Genomic DNA, 20,936 nt, shown 5'->3' on the forward strand with positions numbered 1-20,936 from the left:
TTTTGTCATGTTTCCGTGTTTCACCCGATGTAGTTGGCCTTTGTCAAAGGCACTGCTTCTCTTCGCGTAATGAATTTTTAGGAGGTGGAGAGAAGCAGATGCACTGATATCAGCACTGCATTTAAAATGTTCCTCTTGTGTGCCTCCACGGAGCCGAGCAGAGTGGAGTGCAGCTTGAAATACGCGAAAGCAGGTATTGTGAAACTCCTCTCCATTCGGCTCTGTGTAGGTGTAAAGATGCAAGAACTGTTCTTTTAAATGCAGAACCGGAAGTGCTGATTTCAGTGCATTTGCTTCGCCTTATCAATATTCACTGGGTGGAGAAAAGCAAAGGGAAAGCATGTATGTGCCCTTAGAGTTGCCTTTCTATCCTTATCAAGAATTACATTTTGCCACCTGGGACACATAAAAATCAACCAAGCTTTTCTGAAAATAATCTTCTTCCCTGTTAATAACATTGGCTTCAAGTATGATTTTAATAGTGAAACACATCATTTGAGAGAAAAGTATTAATCTGCATGTAGCCATACACTGTGCCCCATTTGTGCATGCTTGAAGCTCAAGTAGGGTTGCCACCTTTTCTGGAAAAAAATACCGGCCTTCCTATATATATATATATCTTTTCCTATATCTATATATATCTTTTTTGCCTATAAATAACATTGGGATCAACCATAATCTGGTGGCAACCCTAAGCACAAGTGAATGCTGAAACAGGAAAATTTATACCCAAACTTTATTATTCCTTCACTTAATAAAAAAGAAGAGTAGCTGTTCTATTAACAACTTTTTCCTAAATTCTGGATTGCCCTGCAGGTGACCAAAGTAAATATCACAGGCCCAGGATGCCGTCACCTCCTCACCTGCAGCAGATGCCTACGTGCCCCTCGCTTTATGGGTTGCAGTTGGTGTAAAAATGTCTGCTGTCAGCAGGGAGAGTGTGCGGGAGAGTGTGGACAGAATACCTGCCTTCCTTCAGTGACTATGGTAAGTCAAACTGAATATCCCTCAAAAAAAAAAAAAAAAAAAATATATATATATATTTATTTATTTATTTATATGTTATATATAAGCTATTGCCCATATTGGAATTAACCTGTTGCTGCAAGGTGGCAGTGTTAATCATTGAAACACTGTTCAGCCCGTTTTCTCAGATCAATAGGAGGGTCAGGATGATGGTGCTATTGGTGCAGTAGTTAGTAATTGCCTTGGAGCACTGAGGTCCAGGGAACTTGGATTACCTGTACAGGTATGGGACCTGTTATACAGAACGCTCGGGATAATTTGGATTATTTGGATAAAATGGAGCCTATGGGAGACATTCTATAATTCTGAGCTTTCTGGACAACAGGTTTCTGGATAACGAATCCCTTACCTGCACCACTGGGGCAACATGACTGATGTGAATGAATATGTTGGCACTATATAAACAAACAATAGAAATTCTAAAATAGTAGAAGTTGCCCCAAATCACAGAATTACGTAGGGCATAGGTTTGTAATTAAGAATGCTAGAAGTGGTTACAATGACATTGTTTTTCATATTGACAAAAAAATTTGTTTCTCTTTCTGTTTGTTTATTTTAGTTTCATCCCAAAACAGCACCATTACGTGGGAACACGAATATTACCCTGTGTGGCCGAGACTTTCAGTCAAGTATTGTGTATAATGCCCCTCCGAAGGCAAAGATCACAGCAGAGACTCACAGAGTGAGCGTGGGACCTCGCAAATGTATCGTTAACCCTGGAATGAGCAGTAGCACAAGGTGATGAAGATACTATGCGGCTGGATTTGTGGGGGTTTGTTGATTGCTTGGTTGCGTGCGTTGAGTTATTGTTGGTTTGTGTACTTAATAAATCTGGGCAAATGCTAAAAATAAGGCCAATTAATATGATATATGTATAATCACACAGAAATAAATGAGGCTGCTGCAAGAAACATAAATACAAAAGAAGATAACCACTATTTTTATTAGTTTAAATATAACATCTGCCCAGTGTGCCTGCTATATCAGTACATTATTTTTTAAGAACTTGGAGCTGCATGCTGTTTACTTAACTTTACCAAAAATCTGGTATACAATACTGCCCTTGTTTTGATGTATGAACTACATGCCCTCTACCATAAGGCACAAAATTTCTTGTTACCCCAGCTCCTCAGTTTTCCTTTTAGAGGGGTGCACGCATCATCATGTGTTCATCTTCACATGTTTAGCATTCTGGCTAGGCTTGGGCGAATTTGAATATTTAGTTGACCATTTAATGTCGCCGACGGCCATTGAAGTCTATGGGCGTCAATAATCTTTTGACACGCGACGATTTTTTTTTACGCGAAACGCCATACACATCTATTGGCGTCATTTCTGCCGTGAAACAATGCGAAAAATTTTTGCCCATCCCTAATTCTGGCTCCAAGGAATTTGCAGCACTCCCAGTAATAATATAAAACCACCTTTATTTTCACATATGGCACAGCAACGTTTCGGACCTAACCGGTCCTTTTCAGACTGAAACATTGCTGTGCCATATGTGAAAATAAAGGCGGTATAATATTATTACTGGGATTACTGCAAATTCCTTGGAGCCTAATCTACCATAACACCAGCTGTTTTCCTTATGGCAGGAACTGGACAATCCAAACTTTTACTCTACTGCGCACAGGGCTGGTCCTATCAAATGTGGGGCCCAATTGGGATCATGTTGGCGGGGCCCCTAGACAAAGTGTTGCTGGCTACTGACACACCAAGTATTTAGGAAAATAAGGGCATACAGGCACAAAATAGAAAGGAAAGGGGCAGACAAGGTAAGAGAGTGAGAGGGATGAAATAGGGGCACATAATAGGGGCACACAGGGTAAGAGAGAGAGGGAGGAAATAGGAGAGTGGACTGGGCCAATTAGTTTGGGGCTGGGCCGATTCAGCTTGGGAGCAGGCTCGGTTGGATTGGGGGCAGGCAAGACCTATCAAGGTTGGAGGAAAGCTGGGCCTATGAGAGTTGGGGGCAGGCTATACCTATGGATTTGGGGATGGGCTGGACTCTCAAAGTTGGGGGCAGGCCAGGCAGCATCATGTGCTGAGGGAAATATTATCTGTGCTGCCCTGTGATGCGGGGCCCCCCAGAGGTGCGGGGCCCTATTGGGCCCAATTGGTCCAATAGGCCTAAGGCCGGCCCTGACTGCGCATACGCCCGTTCCAGGGTGGCCAAAATTATAATCACTGTTGGGGGGGGGACTGCCTAACAACTCAGCACTGCCCTTGTTTTTTTATAGTAATTCTAACTAGAGTAAATAAAAATAATTAAATGGCACATGGGCCATTTCAAGTACCACTGTTCCCATTTAGGAGGATAAGTAACATAATAAATACAATAAATATACACAAAGTACACAGAGCTTATATAAGGATACAGAGTTTAAGTGCCATGTGGTAAGAGAGACAGTTGGAAGAAGGTCCCTGCCCCGTAGAACTTACAATCTAAGTCATTTATAAACACTTGGCAAATTTACACCTGCGCAGCTACCCATGCCAACCAATCTGTTGCTTTAATTGTTCTACTTGCAGCTGTTTGAAATTAAAATTCTAATCCCTGATTGGTTGCTATAGGTTACTGCCCATGTGCAAAATTGCCCAAAATTTCTAAATGAGGCCCAGTGTTTCAACAGCCAGGACAAACTGTGCAGAGAACATAGATAGGATAAGTATTCTCAGCTTAATAAAAACTATACATATTCATTGACATAGACATAGATTTGATTTATTAGACTAATTCAGTTACAGAAACATTGTTGAAATTAGTAGCTCTGTTGTTTGTTATTTTGGAGTGAAAACTGAAATGGATCCTTTGTTTTGCAGTTTGGTATGCACATTGCAGACGGAGGGACCTCCTGACACAGTGTCTATGGAAGATATAACTTTAACAATTGATGAGAACCTAACGGGGACTCCTTACTACATAAAAGGAACAGTATCTGCTAAAGGCTTCACCTTTGTGGTAAGAAGGGAAATAAGTGGAATTCAGAAATGTAAACCATTTTCCACATACAGTGGCGTAACTAGATGTTGCTGGGCCCCACAGCAAATTAATTTTAGGGCCCCCAACATATCCAGCGTTTGTCCTGTTTTACCAATATATGTTCAAATTGCTCATCAATGAGAGCCTCATGGGGCCCCCTGTACCGCCTGGGCCCCCCTGCAGCAGCAGGGTCTGCTTCCTCTGTAGTTACGCCCCTGTCCACATACACAACAGGTGTATACTGAGCCTTGTGGCACCCAGTAGCTTATGTGTGTGGAATAACTGAAAGGGGATAAACATCAAGGTGGATTAAAGGAGTTGTTCACCTTCCAAACATTTTCTTTAGTTCAGTTGTTTTCAGATTGTTCACCATAAACGAAGACTTTTTTCAATTGCTTTACATTTTTTACAGTTTTCCAAGTTTTCCCAAAATTTAGTTTAATGCTCTGGTGTTTCAGTCTGGCAGCTCAGTGATCCGGAGCATCCAAACTGTTCGAATTTGCTACATTTAGTTGATACATTTCTCAGCAGTATCTGCTGGAATATCAGCAACTATTGTATCAATTCTAACAGCTGCCTTTAAAGGATAAGTAAACCTTTAAAATAAGTGAATGTAAAACTGATGAGGGGGATATTCTAAGCTCTTTTGTAATTTACATTCATTATTTATTTTGTTTTTATTCCAAGATATTAAGGGTTACATGTACTGTTAATATGAACGAATTTTGTTACAGAGGCGCACCTGCTGGTCATTTCCCCACCAGTCTGACCACCAAGTAGTCAAGGAAATTGTCAGGAGAAAGAAAGAGGCTGCTCTGATGTTCTTCTGCTTAGGAAAGATTTGAGAAATGTTTCTAGTTTTATTCCTGAGCAGAAGAATATCAGAGCAGCCTCTTTCTTTCTCCTGACAATTTCCTTGACTACTTGGTGGTCAGACTGGTGGGGAAATGACCAGCAGGTGGCAATTCATCCATATGAACAGCACCCGTTATCCTTAATATCTTGGTATAAAAACAAAATAAAAAAATTAAAGAATGTACATTAGTGGTTAGAATACCCCCTTCATTTGTTTTAAATTCACTTATTTTAAAGGTTTACTTTTCCTTTAATGAAGCTCAGGGATTCTACTCAGCAGGGACAAATGTATCAACTAATGTATCAATTTCGAATAGTTAAGAGAGTCAGCGACCCCCCCTCCTAGAGCTGCTTTAAAAGGTAAAAAATGGAACTTTGCACTTCAATATTAGAAAAAAAAACCAGTCACAAATAGAAAATAGAAAGCAATCGAAAAAAGTCTTCATTTCAGGTGAACTATCTGAAACCAACTCAACAGGAAAAAAAGTGTTTGAAGGTGAACAGCTACTTTGATAGCTTCTAAGTTTGGTTGCAGGGGATTAGGGCCCTGTAGTGCCTTCTTCAGGCTTAAACCCTCAATGTCTATGTAAAGAATAAAAATGCATATAAGTTATGCATTTGGTAGTGCAGAAAAAGCAGCACAACATCTGTATTTATTTGCTTTGCTTATTGACAGGAACCAGCTATTATCTCTATTGAACCCAACTTTGGGCCCCTGGCTGGAGGTACCAAATTGACGCTTAAAGGGCAGAGCCTGACAGCCGGAGAGACTCAGAGGGTTTTTATTAATGGAACTGAGTGCAAAATGGTTAGCGGGTAAGTAATATATGTCTTGGTCCTCATACTCATTATACTCACCCTTGTTCTGCCCAGACAACCTTATCTGTCCGATGAGTAGACAAAGACCACTGATTATGTATGGTTTTAAAAGACGACTAGAATAGTGTGACTAGAAAAGGATGAATTGCAAGGCAACCCTTTAGTTCTCTTCTTGATTGTTATGGGAAAATTGCATGTTTGTTTTGCTTTATAAAAGATAATCTACTGAAAAAATAGAAAAGCATTTTAGCAAAAAAATGCTTTTCTTTCTGATTAATTAATTAATCTTTCTGATTAATTGGCCAGAATAATACCCCTGAACTCAAGGGTGCATTGTTACAATATATTTATGGGGTAAGACACTGGCTGAGCATCGCATTACTGCAAAGTACATACAGTAATGGGGCAAATGAAAGAATGTAGTATGTGAGTGTTCAACATCTGAAACCTGTTAGTATCAGTGTGATGTGTCCAAATCTATACTGACTCCCTCATTCCTCACTCATAAATGACATTTTTATCTCTTAGTAGGTAGGTAACATAGCAGTGCTAAATCATTTGTTTATTCTAAAAAAAGAGTTATAGAGTCTGCTTTCCTTTTAGATCCGGGTGCCCTGCAGAGGCTCTGTGCTGTGTGTCTCCCAAATTCCTCTCTATTGGATCGTTAAATGTCTCTGCTTTGTTGGATGGAGCTCAGATTCCTTCCTCAGAGCAATTCCAATACAAACCTGACCCATCTGTCTCTGACATCAGACCTAACTGCAGCTTGGCAAGGTAATCTACATGAAGGTGGGACTGGGATTCCTTGGGGAAGACTGTAGCCTGGGCTACACATTTTTCCTGGGGCAAGGAGACTACATTGTAGTATTACAGTAAAGAGATAAATATTGAGATTTCGTAGGGACGGTTGTTGAAATTCAGGAACCAGAGATCACTTCAGGTAAAATACAGTTTATCTGACAAAAGCTTAGTGGATTCTGAACTCTCAAAGAGTCAGAATACCAAACAAGGCAATCACAGAGTTACTGGTGGGAGAGCATATAGATATCACTCCACAAAGCAGTTAAACAAAGAACTGCTCTTTCAGCCAATCAGGTGGCTCTGCCCTCAAGGCCAGGGTACTAATGACTAAGGCTAGCTTGAGAACAGAACCATCCAAGTCAGGGGGATCACGAGGGAATCTGCATACACAGAAATGTATTCTCTCTAAGGACAAACTATACCTGTATTTAGAATAAGCCAAATAACTATCAAACTCTTAATACAACAAGGATGAAATTCATATTCCTGTCCCAGAATTGCAAGAACTATTGCATTCTTCTGACCGTTTATTGAACTGTAGGCACGTGCCTAGGGCGCTAGGTACATACCTCCTCCATCAAGGCCCGGCATTGGTCTGCAGAACAACTAGTAGCATTTTGAGGTTATATTAAACCAAAGGAGGATCCCAATTATTAAGGTTGCTGACATGTATAGATCAATAGCCCCTGGAATGCCTCAGATTTACGATCCCTGCCATTAAGCCTACGCTAAGGTGGAAAAAAGTTGCTTCCTATCCAGCTGTTAAAAAATAACTAGAATATTTCAGAATGCAGTTTTGTAAGCAGTTTTTTTTTCCATAAATTTCCTCTGGTAAAGATGTTTTTAAATAGTAGAGAATTTGCAATTGTGGCTGCATAATCAGTTTCATTTACGGAGATACATTTAGGCCTATGTCACACAGCTCCGCAAATCTGTGAAATGGAATTACATGAAAACTGTGTGCGTGCCTATGGGCGTAATTTAGCAGATCATTGCCAGCGCTGTTGTTTTCATCTGCCCTCATTGTATTTGCAGCTATTGGTTTATTAGGTTAATTGGCCCTACAATATAATATATTTTGGGAATGCTACTTTTCATGCCCTTAACACAACAATGGCAGAACAGCTGACACTTTTTTTGCAGATTTACTTAGATTGCTAGCTTTATTTCTCTTTCATCTCACTGGTATTTATCTGACATATTCGCTGTTACATCACACAGGCGATTAGCAGGCATCTGTCTGCTACTTTCACTAACGTTCATTTCTGCCTTGCTAAACTTCGTTAGTACTCTTGCACTTAGGTCAAATAGGGTGGGTACTTATAGGTCATATATATATGTCTTTATTAGAGATATTGGTGCAAATGCTTGAAGTGGACAATTATTATTAAAAATGTCCAAGGAAGCAAAATAAAGACAAAAGAGCTTCTCTAATGCCCTAGACATGAGCCCACCCTAAAACAAATGTGGTGTGCCCATCAAATGGTTAAACAAAATATTAAAACAAAAATATTGAAAAGCTACAACTTTTAAACGCAATCCCACTTTGAAATATGAAAAAACTTCAGTGTGTTTTGTCTTTTTTTATGACTTTTCAGCATACAGGATATGATGTCACTGACATAAGATTGAGGAGGATGTAGCTTCATCTTATCAGTTCACCAGGTCTAAAGGTGGCCATACACGAGCCAATAAAAGCTGCCGACAGACAGAGTCAGCAGCTTATTGGCCCATGTATGGGGCCCTCCGATGGGTCCCTCAATCTATATTTGTCCAAAAGTCGGCCAGATGTTGATCAGGCAAGGCTAAAAATCCCATTGGATGGCGGACCGCATCTGTTTGTTGATGCAGTAAATGTCGGCCTGGCCCACAGGGATACCAGGAAAAGTCCTGGTGAGCCCAGGTGTCAGTTGGCCCTCATGCTGCTAGACATTTGGCCTATTTCATGGTCATTCCCTATTTGAATGAGAACTAAGTGGCTTAATAGATATAATAATAGATTATAGTATTATAGCATGTAAAGAAAATAGAATAGAGGTTGAGTGAGTAGAGGAAGAATAATAGTAGTGAGAGTGGGCTCCTGGTCTAAGGTTACTTGGTGGGCCCCTGGTCAAAGGTTTTTGGTTGGGCCCCTGGTGTCCCAGTCCGACACTGGATGCAGTCCCGCAATCCGACTGCCTGTATTCCTTTTATTATGATCCGATTGTTGGGCCCTAGGGCTCACGATTAGATCGGCCTGATATCGCCCACCTCTTTGTGTATGGCCACCTTAACCTGGCAAAGGAAACTCTGGCGAAAGGGGTAAAGTGATTTAAAATTTGCACTTTCGTGAATTTGCAGAGTAACGATCGTTCACCTGGCGAAAGGGTGTTATCGAAGTACTCTTTAGCTAGCGAATTGTCCTCTTTGCCTGTTAGTAAATTGTCGATGTCTCTGCGGATTGTATGTCTGTGGAATTTTCACTAGCGACTGCCACTTTGCCCTTTAGTGAATTTGCCCCTCTGACCAGGGAGTATTCATGTTAGACTTTGTTCAAACATCTTCCTACACAGATCTGACTCACTTGCTTTGACCAGTGTGATATCAAAAGTAAATGATATAACGATAGCCAGTGTGAAAACAAGAGGGGAAGGGGTTGGTAAAGAGAAATGATTGTATAATCAGGCCTGGATCTGTGGAAAGGCCACCAAGGCCCGGGCCTAGGGCGGCAGGATTTTAGGGGGGCGGCATGCTGGCCAATCACACCCACATTTGTTCAAAAACACAGGCAATGCGATGGAGATACAATCATTTTTTAAATTTCCCATGCGCCAATCCTCATTGCGCCGGTCCAGATGATGAAAATATGCACGAATAAATGGGAGGGGACATGGGCGACAAACGGCAGTGGGCCTAGGGGCACCCACTATGTATAGTCTATATATAATGCCCTTTGGCTCCTTTAGACTAAGACCCCTACATCCCCAACAATCTGGAGAACTATTGACTGACGATTCTTGATATATATACAGCGACAGGGGCTGAACATGGTTTTCAGCCACTGGATGTGATAAACCCAGTTATCTCTTTTTGAAACCCAGCGCTATAGGTTTTTCTTTGATATTGGCGTGTCTTTCCATTTATACATATCCATTCTTTCATTGCAGTGGTACTCCCCTCACTATACAGGGTTCAAACCTGGATTCTGTCTCCAGCATCAGTATCATCTTATACATTAGTGAAAAAAAGTTCAGCTCGGTATGTATGATAAGACTCATCCTTTTGTTAATTTCCCATGGCAAGTAACCAACATAGGTGCTTAAATGCACCAGCGACACTTTTCTTAGCTCCAATCAGATCTTGCTTTCATGAAATGAGGATACACAAGGGCCTTTGGTGCTTTACATAAGTCATATTTTGTTTACTACTATATATTGTAAAATAAATATCTTAGAGGTGGGATCCTGTTTTTATCTGTTCTGTTGCCTTTTATACAGTCTAGTATGACATTTTAATTATTTGCTGTTCTGGATGCACAATATGGCAATGTAGCATCTCTAACAGAGTTTTCTCTTTATAAACTTTATAAACAAGGAATTCTAGTCAAGAGGTGTTAATTACAGGAGTTTATTTTAAAGTGGTTGTTCACCTTACAGTTAGTTTTTAATATTTTACGATTGGTCTTACTTGTTTGTTTTTCAATTCATTGGCTTTTTGTTCCACGGCTCTCCAGTTTGGAATTTCAGCAGCTGTCTGGTTGTTAGGGTCCAAATTAACCCAGCAATTCAGGCAGTGGTTTAAATGAAAGACTGGACGATGAGCAGGAGAGGAACAGAATATAAAGATAGGTAATAAAAAGTAACAATAACAACAAAATTGTAGCCTCGCAGAGTAATAGTTTTTTAGCTGTTTGGTTCAGTGACCCCAATTTGAAAGCTGGAAAGGGTCAGAAGAAGAAGGCAAATAAACTATAAAGAATATAAATAAAGAACAGTTGAGAGTTCCTAAGAATTGGTCATTCTACAGTATACTAAAAGATAACTGAAGGTGAACTGCCCCTTTAAGCAGCACATAAAGCTAGCACATAATACAAAAGTTTTATACTGATATATATATGCATCCTTGACCTTAACTCTGTGTCTTTCACAGGTTTGCAAAGGGACCTTCTCGCCAGACCGTATTGTGTGCCGTACTCCGGCTTACAATTATTTTGGCAGACCTGGAAACTTGACCTTGGAGCTTGATGCTGTTCAATACACATACCCTTATCGCTTCCGATATCTCCAGAACTATGTCATTTACCCATTCCATCCGAACGATCCCAATGGGGGGATCTTGAAGTTGAAGAAGGGCGAAAATGAAATTGACACACATGTAAGATCGCCATATTTTATTAATGAAGTTTTATGCTGGGATGTTATAGGAAAAGGCATCTGACAGTATTTGTCTGTATTGTAGAGTCTCAGCAGCATTGGGCAGTTCTGCTTATTTTATATTTCACTTTCATTAGCATGAAAACTTGGACCAGGTGGCCACGTGTTTGAAAGTCTCCATGACAGTTGGGGGAAGAGAATGCAACCCTACTGTGCGGAAGAATGAGATCACCTGCAGAATTCCCCAAGCAATGGTTATTCCCTCTGAAGGCTCCACAGTTAAGGTAAATTGTTAATATGGTGATGAGAGATCAGTCTCAAAGCCTTTAGTGGAGTCAGTGTATAGTGCCTAAAAAACAAAATATGTTCTGTGTTATCCCTAAGACAGAATGTCAATCCAAGCATATCAGGCAACACAGTAAAAAGCAGGGTGTAATGCACAGACTCAGATATATTGAAGACCATGTTAATAGCATTTTGGAGTAAACCCCTTTGTCTGACAACATAAAAATCACTTAAATCTAAATATTGGAGGGAGAGAAACCAAAGATCCAACTAGCGGCACTCAGTTCAGTTCAATTTACTGAACTGAGTGACGCTATTTGGACCTTTGGTTTCTCTCCCTCTAATATTTAGATGTAAGTGTTGTTGAATATCCAGCAGAGCACCACCCCATTCCAAATTGGATTATGGATGGTGTAAGTGCATTTCTCTATAATTGTTCGGAACAGAAAAAGCACCAATGCTAATTGTCATTGGTTGTCCGTTAGAGCAGTGCAGTTGAAAGCTTGCTGGCTGAATGTGGATAGTCTTTGTTTGATATCTCCATACTGATAAAATGTAGCCCTCGAACATGTAGTATGAAAAATAATCAACCCAATACATGTAAGAATGTTTCACAGCACTGTGTTATATTATTGGATTGACTAAGGGGTTCCTAACCACAATCATTAGGGACAGGGTTAAAATGAATCTTGATACTTTGTTTAATATTTTATTTTCACCTTATAAATCTGGGGTGTAACTTTAGAGAAAGCAGACCATGTGATAAGCACAATCAATGTATGTTAATGAAAAATTAGGAAATGATTTTACGGTGGGTACCTTCTAATTACTCCTGTGTGATCAAGGTTTTCCACCCTGCAACATTGTGTGTATTGCCTTCAATAAAGGATGTGTGCCTTGCACCCTTCTACACTGTATTGCTCCTAATAGCAGTGTGGCCTTATCTGTAGTAAATCCAGACACCTTGAAATACTTTTTATACCGGTTCATGTAGATGAGCGGATCAGTCTAAGTGGGTAGGCATCTATACAATGAAGATTACATGTTCCATGTTAAAGTGAGTGCCACACACTCATGGTGAGGTTGTAACTGACTATTGTGAGTTCCCTTTGTTCTATTGCTAAAATGTGTTGTTCCCAGGTTTGTGTGGATGATGACTGCACCGCCGTGGGACTTGTGATGATTGTGAACTTTCTTGATCCAGTGCTGGGCATTGTCCTTGGCAGTGTGGCCTCAGTGTTGGCAGTCGCAGTTCTCATCTTCCTGCTTCTCCGACATCAAAGAAAAAATAAAAAGAAGCGAGGTGAGCAGTCTGAGAAGTAACTATGGACCATACTCTAGAGCAGGGGTCCCCAATCCTTTTCACCCATGAGCAAAATTCAGATTTAAAAAGAGTTGGGGAGCAACACAAGCACGGAAAATTTTCCTGGGTGGTGCCAAATAAGGGCTGTGATTGGCTATTGGTAGCCCCTATGTGGACTGACAGTATACAGGAGGCTCTGTTTGGCAGTACATCTGGTTTTTAAGCAACCAAAACTTGCCTCCAAGCCTGGAATTTAAAAATAAACAGCTGCTTTGAGGCCACTAAGAGCAACATCCAAGGGTTTGGAGAGCAACATGTTGCTCACGAGCTACTGGTTGGGGATCACTTCTCGAAAGTCACCACTAAACTTTCTAGCAGCCTTTTATAGATTCAGTGCTAAATTCTTGAAAACTGTGCAGTTTAGCATTGTATGTCTTTCCCGAATGCAAGTAAACTGCTGTAGAAGGCTTCCTTGCTATTTATTGCTTTGGGTCAGCCGGGTGAACCAAAACTCTTGTAGCGTTGATCTTCCATATTAAATGGTAACTTAATATTTCTGTAACACTTTCATGGTACTTTCCATTTTATAGATTGTGTATATCTTTATATAGTTCTTCTAGTGTTTACAGCAAGTGAAGAATAATTGTAATATCTGTTTTCAGCAGTGGAACAACTGGAACTGCTGTCAAATAATAACAGAGAACCACTCTTGTCCCCAGTTCCTCTTCTTCATGGAGACTACAGGACATCATGTAAGTTCCTGGGTCTCTTATTTTATGTAAGGTACACCTCACCCTTTCACAATCCCACCACCTCTTACCCATTATGTCCCATGAACATTTTCATAACCTTTTCTCTCCGTTACAGACTTAACTAGTAGCAGCTCTGGAGGGATGCTCTCCCCCGGTGCAGGCTATTCTGGAGGTAGCTTTGGTGGTGGTTCCATGCCCATCCTACTTACTAATTTGCTTGACAGTCTGAGACCGGAACTGCTTGAGGAGGTTAAAGATGGTTTAATTCCGGAGAAATGCCTGACGACGCATCGGGACCAGATTATTGGAAAAGGTCAGCCATTGGACCAGAGCCTTGTGGCTTGCCCTGAAAAGCAGAATTTTGATAATTTTGATGTTAATACACAGTTTTGGAAATCTTCCTATATTTAGAGTTGGGAATCTCTTGAACATGTCAGCACCAATGTATAAAAGCAAATACTGTACAGTAGAGTAGTGGTTCTCAAAGTATGGAGCTGGGGTCCCCAGCCTGGAGGCCAGTTAGGATGACATTTTGGTGAATACTTCAATAATTATTGTTAGAAGGCAATTTAGGATGAGATATTAAGTTATATCCTTGGAACGATGTTTGAATGACTGATATGAAAATGGTTCCATGTATCTGTAATTTTATAATGTGCTAATAAAAATAGTTCACAAATTAGTTAAACTAGTTATTTAGTAAAAAAGTAGGGTAAAAATGCTGCACCACCATATTGTTTGTAGGGCAGGCACTAAAGAGCAGTCCTCCAGGCAGTAGTAAAAACAGGTCTTTATTAGAGTATTAGTGTGGAATCCAGCCTTATGCGTTTCGTGTTCTCACAACACTTAATCATAGGCTGCACGTTATGTTTTGGGGTTCAGTACCAGCTCAAAGCAACCCTTTAGCAGGAAATGTCTGTGAATACAAAGAGATAGAGCTTCCCATCTTCTTTTCTACTGATTTACTGCACAGTGAATTGAGGAATTGAATAATCATCCCGGTGGCATCAGCTTCTATGACAGACAAACCTCATTTTCTGGTTGGTGATTTCTGATGACCCCTAAGCTTAGCCCACTGAACGTATGTAGCATCACTTATACTCCTAACAAAATCCAAGATGGTGAGCTACTCTGACAACTCTGAAAGCCTCAATCATTACTGATCAGAGATGATGAACAAGTTGAGAATAAAAAAACAGCATTAATAGCCATATTCTTTTAGATTTTAGTTTACCTATAAATAATTATTCTGAGCATTCAATAGTCCGTGCCTTTGTCTTGTATTGTCAAATATAAGGTAACCACAATCTATGAAGTGAGTACACTAGAAGAACCTTAGATCAACTGTGTCTAAGTACAGCCAAGCACCTATGAATGTTGCCAGGAAAAGTGACTGCGGAGCATGTTTCCTTTCTATTAGACGCTTCATGCAGATCTGTTAGCTTTTCCAGGCTGAAATGTGCTTAGTGTCTTGCCATTGTGTCAGCTCTTTTGATTAATTTGGTTCCTTCCGTGCAGTGTGAGTGAGAGTTGATTGTTTTACCTTGCAGGTCACTTTGGGAGTGTTTACCATGGCACTTATGTGGATGAAGATCAGCAGGAGGTGCACTGCGCTGTCAAATCTCTAAACAGTAAGAAAATAGATGAGCTTTCTAAATAGTCACCATGTCATGGTGATCTACACCACATACAAGAATTTAGGCTGATGTCATATTAACCAAAGATTAAGAGTTCCTTATTGTTGCTGGCTAGTGATTGTTTTCACTTAATCTTTTGAGCAAGTACTCTGCAATTTTTAGTAACCAGTTAAACATAGCAGAGGAGGTAATATCCTGGGAGACCATTACTGTGGTCACATGAAGGCTCAGTACAGGTGTGGGAACTGGGAACGATTATCTGGAAACCCAAAAATATCCCAAAAGCTCTCAATCATGAGAAGGTCATCTTCCACAGAGTCCATTTTAATCAAATACTTCAAATTTTTAAATATTATTTCCTTTTTCTCTGTAATGATAAAACAATTGTAATATAATAATAACAAATAATAAAATAATAAAATTGTAATGTAATGTAATAATACCTTGTCCAAATAAGATATAATTAGTCCTATTGGAATATAAAACAATCCTATTCAGTTCAATGAACATATAAATGATTTCTTAGTACACTTAAGGCATGGAGATTCAAATCATGGAAAGACCCCTTATCCAGAAAACCCCAGGTCCTGAGAATTCTGGATAATAGGTTCCATACCTGTACTGCTACGGCTGGTACTAAATATTAAGGCACAGCATTTGCATGGGCTTCCAATGAAAAATCTCTTATTCAGCTCAAGCCTCAGTGCAGGTATCAATCCTTCAGTAGGAGTACAATACAGTACTACTTTTACCATCAGCTCTTACTTCTCTGTCTCTTTCCAGGAATCACTGATTTGGAGGAGGTGGAGGAGTTTCTGCGGGAGGGGATTTTAATGAAGAGCTTCCACCATCCAAATGTCTTATCCCTCATTGGCATTTTTTTGCCCCAGGAAGGGCTCCCCCTTGTGGTTCTTCCATTTATGAAACATGGCGACCTAAGGCACTTCATCCGCAGTGAGGAGAGGGTATGATTCAAATTAATTTTCTTGGCTATAGCTGGCCAAATGGCTAATAGGTTTAAAGGCTACTTTAGGGCTTAGCACTTTGTGTTCCTCCACATGTTGTTACATTTTAACTTCCAGAGTGCCTTTAGAGGAGGTACAGGAGAGCACAGGTTGTAGATTCTCATATATATCAATGTATGAACACATTGTGTCTGCTTCAAAAATGACTGTTTGGTATTTTAATGTATTTATTAACCTTTGTCCTGAAACTGCCTCCTTATCAATGTCTCCTTCCCAGAATCCTACTGTAAAAGATCTGGTTGGATTTGGGCTGCAAGTTTCCCAGGGAATGGAATACTTGGCCAATAGGAAGTTTGTACACAGAGACCTTGCTGCTCGCAATTGCATGTAAGTTACCAGTCCTGGGCAAGTAGGCCTAATGATAGAAACCCAGTGGGCATGAAGATCACTGTACATTTCTTTTCCTTCTGATTTTCTCAATGTTTGAGTTGTGGCTAAGGTTTGTCAACTGCGCTCACCTAAAAGGGTCAGTTTATAAAGAGAAGGAACTAGTTAGATCTTGTCTCGTTGTCTTCTACAGAAATGATTTATTGTAGTTTTTTTGTTTCAATTAGTTGATGACGGAATCCTAGCCTGCGTATGAATGGTTTTATTTAGGGAAAGAGTTGGATTTATTTGATATTAATTAGATAATAATATCCAAAATTCTGGATTTGTCCAAATACTATATGCTTGGCAAAAGATGTGGTTGTCCAGTGCAAGTGACATGACTTTTGGGTCCAGTTTGGCTTTCACTAAATCAGCTGCAAAATTGCTGGAATTTGTTAGAATCCCAAACTGAATCCTTGATTTTCTTAATCCATATATTACCTTTACAATCCACAAGTTGCTAAAAGCTGATATCTTGGCCCCTCCAGTTAACTGACAAGTCATTGTATGTACAAGCTTTTAGCTAAGATTCATGCCTGTATTGCTTGCTGATTTAAGAGGTGGCTTCACATCAAGAATATACAGTATTGTGGCCTCAGACTGGTTCTACCTTACCAGTGTGCTCCATTAATGATTTGCTAGGTGTGGTATCCACCTGTTCCAGGTATCACTAGAACTTATATTGAAGGGATACTGTCATGAGAAAACTTGTTTTTTTCCAAAAGCATCAGTTAATAGTGTTGCTCCAGCAGAATTCTGCACTGAAATCCATTTTTCATAAGAGCAAACTGATTTTTTTATATTCAATTTTGAAATCTGACATGGGGCTAGACATATTGTCAGTTTCCCAGGAGCCTCCGGTCATGTGATTTGTGCTCTGATAAACATCAGTCACTTTTTACTGCTGTACCACAAATTTGAGTGATATCACCCCCTCCCTTTCCCACCCCAGCAGCCTAACAACAGAACAATGGGAAGGTAACCAGATAACAGCACTCAATAGTAAAATTCAGATCCCACTGCGACACATTCAGTTGCATTGAGTAGGAGATATAGCCTGTCAGAAAGCAGTTCCATCCTAAAGTGCTGGCTCTTTCTGAAAGCACATGATCAGGCAAAATTAACTGAAATGGCGCCTACACACCAATATTAAAACAAAAAAAAATACACTTATTGGTTCAGGAATTAAATTTTATATGGTAAAGTGAAAACAGTGTAATTTAGAAATAAAAACTACACCATAAAAATCATGATAGAATCCCTTTAATAACAATAGCTGCAGTTTGTGTTCCCAGGATGGTATAGCCATTACTATGTGGTTAATAGTCTTGTTTTTATGTTTCAGGCTGGATGAGACGTTCCATGTGAAGGTGGCCGACTTTGGTCTGGCAAGAGACGTGTTTGACAAGGAATATTACAGTGTCAGACGCCATAAGAACGCCAGACTGCCTGTTAAGTGGATGGCTCTGGAGAGTCTACAGACCCAGAAATTTACCACCAAGAGTGATGTGGTAAGAGGATTTAAGTAAAATTAGAATATATGTTAAAATTAATCATTATTTTTTGTTGGCAACCACACTGGAGTCAGGTCCCCTTGTGAGAACATCAGTCATAAATCCTTAATATGTCCTGTATCCTACAGTGGTCATTTGGAGTGCTGCTGTGGGAGCTGATGACACGGGGAGCACCACCATATCCTGATGTGGATGCCTATGATATTACTCGATACTTGTTCAGAGGAAGGCGTCTGGCACAACCAGAATACTGTCCTGACCCTCTGTGAGTATTAGTGCTACCTATTCTGAACGAGTGACCATTGTATGTCATTGTATGATCTGTAACATTCAGCCCCATGTTTAAAAATGTCACAAAGGATCAAGCCCTTGAGACTTTTAGACCTGCCACTATTTTGTTTGAAGTGCATGGTAAAGTTCTTTTATACATACATCCTGACATTAAAGGGATCCTGTTATCGGAAAACATGTTTTTTTCAAAACGCATCAGTTAATAGTGCTACTCCAGCAGAATTCTGCACTGAAATACATTTCTCAAAAGAGCAAACAGATTTTTTTATATTCAATTTTGAAATCGGATATGGGGCTAGACATTTTGTTGATTTCCCAGCTGCCCCTGGTCATGTGACTTGTGCCTGCACTTTAGGAGAGAAATGCTTTCTGGCAGGCTGCTGTTTTACCTTCTCAATGTAACTGAATGTGTCTCAGTGGGACATGGGTTTTTTCTATTGAGTGTTGTTCTTAGATCTACCAGGCAGCTGTTATCTTGTGTTAGGGAGCTGTTATCTGGTTACCTTCCCATTGTTCTTTTGTTTGGCTACTGGGGGGGGGAAGGGAGGGGGTGATATCACTCCAACTTGCAGTACAGCAGTAAAGAGTGATTGAAGTTTATCAGAGCACAAGTCACATGACTTGGGGCAGCTGGGAAATTGACAATATGTCTAGCCCCATGTCAGATTTTAAAATTGAATATAAAAAAATCTGTTTGCTCTTTTGAGAAATGGATTTCAGTGCAGAATTATGCTGGAGCAGCACTATTAACTGATTCATTTTGAATTTTTTTTTTTTCCCATAACAGTATCCCTTTAAATAGAAATCTGATTATACCCAGTAACAACCATGTCTTCTTCCCATCAGGTATTCTCTTATGCTGAGCTGCTGGAACCCACAGCCTGAAGAGCGACCAACATTTACCCAGTTGGTCAGTGACATGGAAGTGATCTCTAATTCCCTTTGCGGTGATCACTATATCAATCTTAATGTTACCTACGTCAACTTAGATCGTGACCAACCTTTTCCACCTGCTCATCCACCCTCGGAAGAGGAGCTTGAAGAGGAATATTCATCAACAGAGGAAGAAGAGAACCCAGTAGCATAAACATTAGTGATCACCCGATCCAACTTGTGGAAGGAGGTCACGTAGACCATGCAAGGCCTTTGTTTTCTGAGGAGATGAGACATTGACCAAATAATGTTTATGATGGCAAAGCCATGTGAAAGGCTCATCCAATCATAATAGTTCTACCATAAAAGTACTTTATAGCTTTAATTTGCACAAATCTCCCATTGGCACTGAAGATATTGAATGTGTATATTTTTGGATTCTCTGGACTTTTTATATTCATTATGTGCTAAACAGACATTTATAAGCTTACATCAAGGCTGTATCATTATGCTGGTCCACAGAGAAATTTGAACAGGGTACATGGTGGCAAAAAGTGGAATGATGGTTCCCATTCATGGTCAGTCTGGTGCACTGTCCAGGCAACAATGGCTCACATACACTGTGGTGCAACAAAGCACCAAATACGTTCATTCCCAGGGCTGGATTTACTCGTTTGGCACCCCAAGGCAGCCAGATAGGCCCGGGCCTTTGTGGCCTTGCCACAAATCCGGGCCTGTTCATTCCAAAGTCACTATATGCAGTCACTGAAATGTTTTACGAGTGGCTTGTATTTAAAGTCCCCTCTGCAGTAATTTGGGTAGCAATTCTATTTGAGAGTAGGCAGGGCTTGACTCTTTGGTAATACTTGAAATGTATATGACTGTATATTTTGTGCATATAATGTGAGCTTGTCACTGTGTATGTGTTAGTGTATATAGTGTGTGTGTCTGCATTGGTGTCGTCATGTCTGTATATATGTTACATAGTTAAATCGGGTTAAGAAAAGACAAAGTCCATCAACTTCAACCCCCTTGTGGAAGGAGGTTATGTAAACCATGCAAGGCCTTTGTTTTCTGATGAGGTGAGACTAGGGTTGCCACCTTTTCTGGAGAAAAACACCGGCCTTCCGATATATTTATCTTTTTTCCCTATTAATAACATTGGGATCAACCATCCGGTAAAATACAGGCCAGGTGGAAGCCCTAGATGAGACATTGACCAAATAATGTTTATTATGGCAAAGACATGTGACAGGCTCATCCAGTCATAATGGATCTATTTGCCGCCCATAAAAGTACTTTATAGCTTTAATTTGCACAAATCTCCCATCGGCACTGAAGATACTGAATGTGTATATTTTTGGATTCTCTGGACTTTTTGTCTTCATTATGTGCTGGACGGACATTTATAAGCTTCCATCAATGCTGTATTATTATGCTGGTCCACAGAGAAATTTAAACAGGGTCATGCGCGTGACAACATGGTGTGTATATGTGTGCAGGACGCAGTTTACAAGGGGATTTTTTTATGAAGATATATTTTTGTGATCCTCTACAGAATGAATCATTTCCTGTAAAGTTTATTTGGCCGGCCAATGGAAGATGTTTGAAATAAACAGAATGTTTTTATCATAAATATCTGTCCCTGTGTGTAGGAAAAGTAGCAGAGATCTCTTGATTCTTCTGGGTAGTCGTCACTTCCTAGACATAGGACCGCGACAGTTTTTCCATTATTGGCTCAGAAGAAACCCAGCTGTGTGTAAGCTCTTTGGCAAATTCTTCTGACACTGACATTTGGAGCTTCCCCAGCCCTCCAGATGCACGCACAAACCCATAGGAATGCTGCTTTTGCTAATGCAAGCTGCTAAACAGAAAGCAAACATGTGTAGTCTGGTGCATAGACCCTCATCCTCTGGAGAATGTTCAGCAGCATCCTCACGTTGTACAGAAATAAGGTACACATCAGAAACAAACATCTATGAATAACTGGGTAAGGGAATAAAACAAAAACCTCATAGCAGCTAATCAGCTGCTTGTTCTCAAACAGGTGA

General features: G+C 40.1%; 1 protein-coding gene across 3 annotated transcripts in view; it reads left to right on the plus strand.

Moving 5' to 3' along the window:
- Positions 1 to 20,519, plus strand: part of mst1r.S (macrophage stimulating 1 receptor S homeolog) — a 47,670-nt gene extending 27,151 nt beyond the window's left edge. For 2 of the 3 annotated variants that reach the window (XM_018261301.2, XM_041561681.1), the window contains exons 6-22: positions 817 to 987; positions 1,586 to 1,764; positions 3,850 to 3,988; positions 5,541 to 5,680; positions 6,287 to 6,457; positions 9,631 to 9,721; positions 10,613 to 10,837; positions 10,974 to 11,120; positions 12,262 to 12,424; positions 13,087 to 13,176; positions 13,292 to 13,489; positions 14,727 to 14,807; positions 15,597 to 15,778; positions 16,056 to 16,165; positions 17,553 to 17,718; positions 17,850 to 17,986; positions 18,859 to 20,519. In XM_018261301.2, coding sequence (XP_018116790.1) covers positions 817 to 987; positions 1,586 to 1,764; positions 3,850 to 3,988; positions 5,541 to 5,680; positions 6,287 to 6,457; positions 9,631 to 9,721; positions 10,613 to 10,837; positions 10,974 to 11,120; positions 12,262 to 12,424; positions 13,087 to 13,176; positions 13,292 to 13,489; positions 14,727 to 14,807; positions 15,597 to 15,778; positions 16,056 to 16,165; positions 17,553 to 17,718; positions 17,850 to 17,986; positions 18,859 to 19,099 — 2,631 coding nt within the window. In that variant the 3' untranslated portion in view covers positions 19,100 to 20,519. The remainder of the gene's footprint in view (positions 1 to 816; positions 988 to 1,585; positions 1,765 to 3,849; positions 3,989 to 5,540; positions 5,681 to 6,286; positions 6,458 to 9,630; positions 9,722 to 10,612; positions 10,838 to 10,973; positions 11,121 to 12,261; positions 12,425 to 13,086; positions 13,177 to 13,291; positions 13,490 to 14,726; positions 14,808 to 15,596; positions 15,779 to 16,055; positions 16,166 to 17,552; positions 17,719 to 17,849; positions 17,987 to 18,858) is intronic. The other variant, XM_041561682.1, reaches the window with a different exon arrangement.
- Positions 20,520 to 20,936: the final 417 nt, after the last annotated feature.

The sequence above is a fragment of the Xenopus laevis genome, chromosome 4S (genome assembly GCF_017654675.1).
Source record: "Xenopus laevis strain J_2021 chromosome 4S, Xenopus_laevis_v10.1, whole genome shotgun sequence".
NCBI lineage: Eukaryota > Metazoa > Chordata > Amphibia > Anura > Pipidae > Xenopus > Xenopus laevis.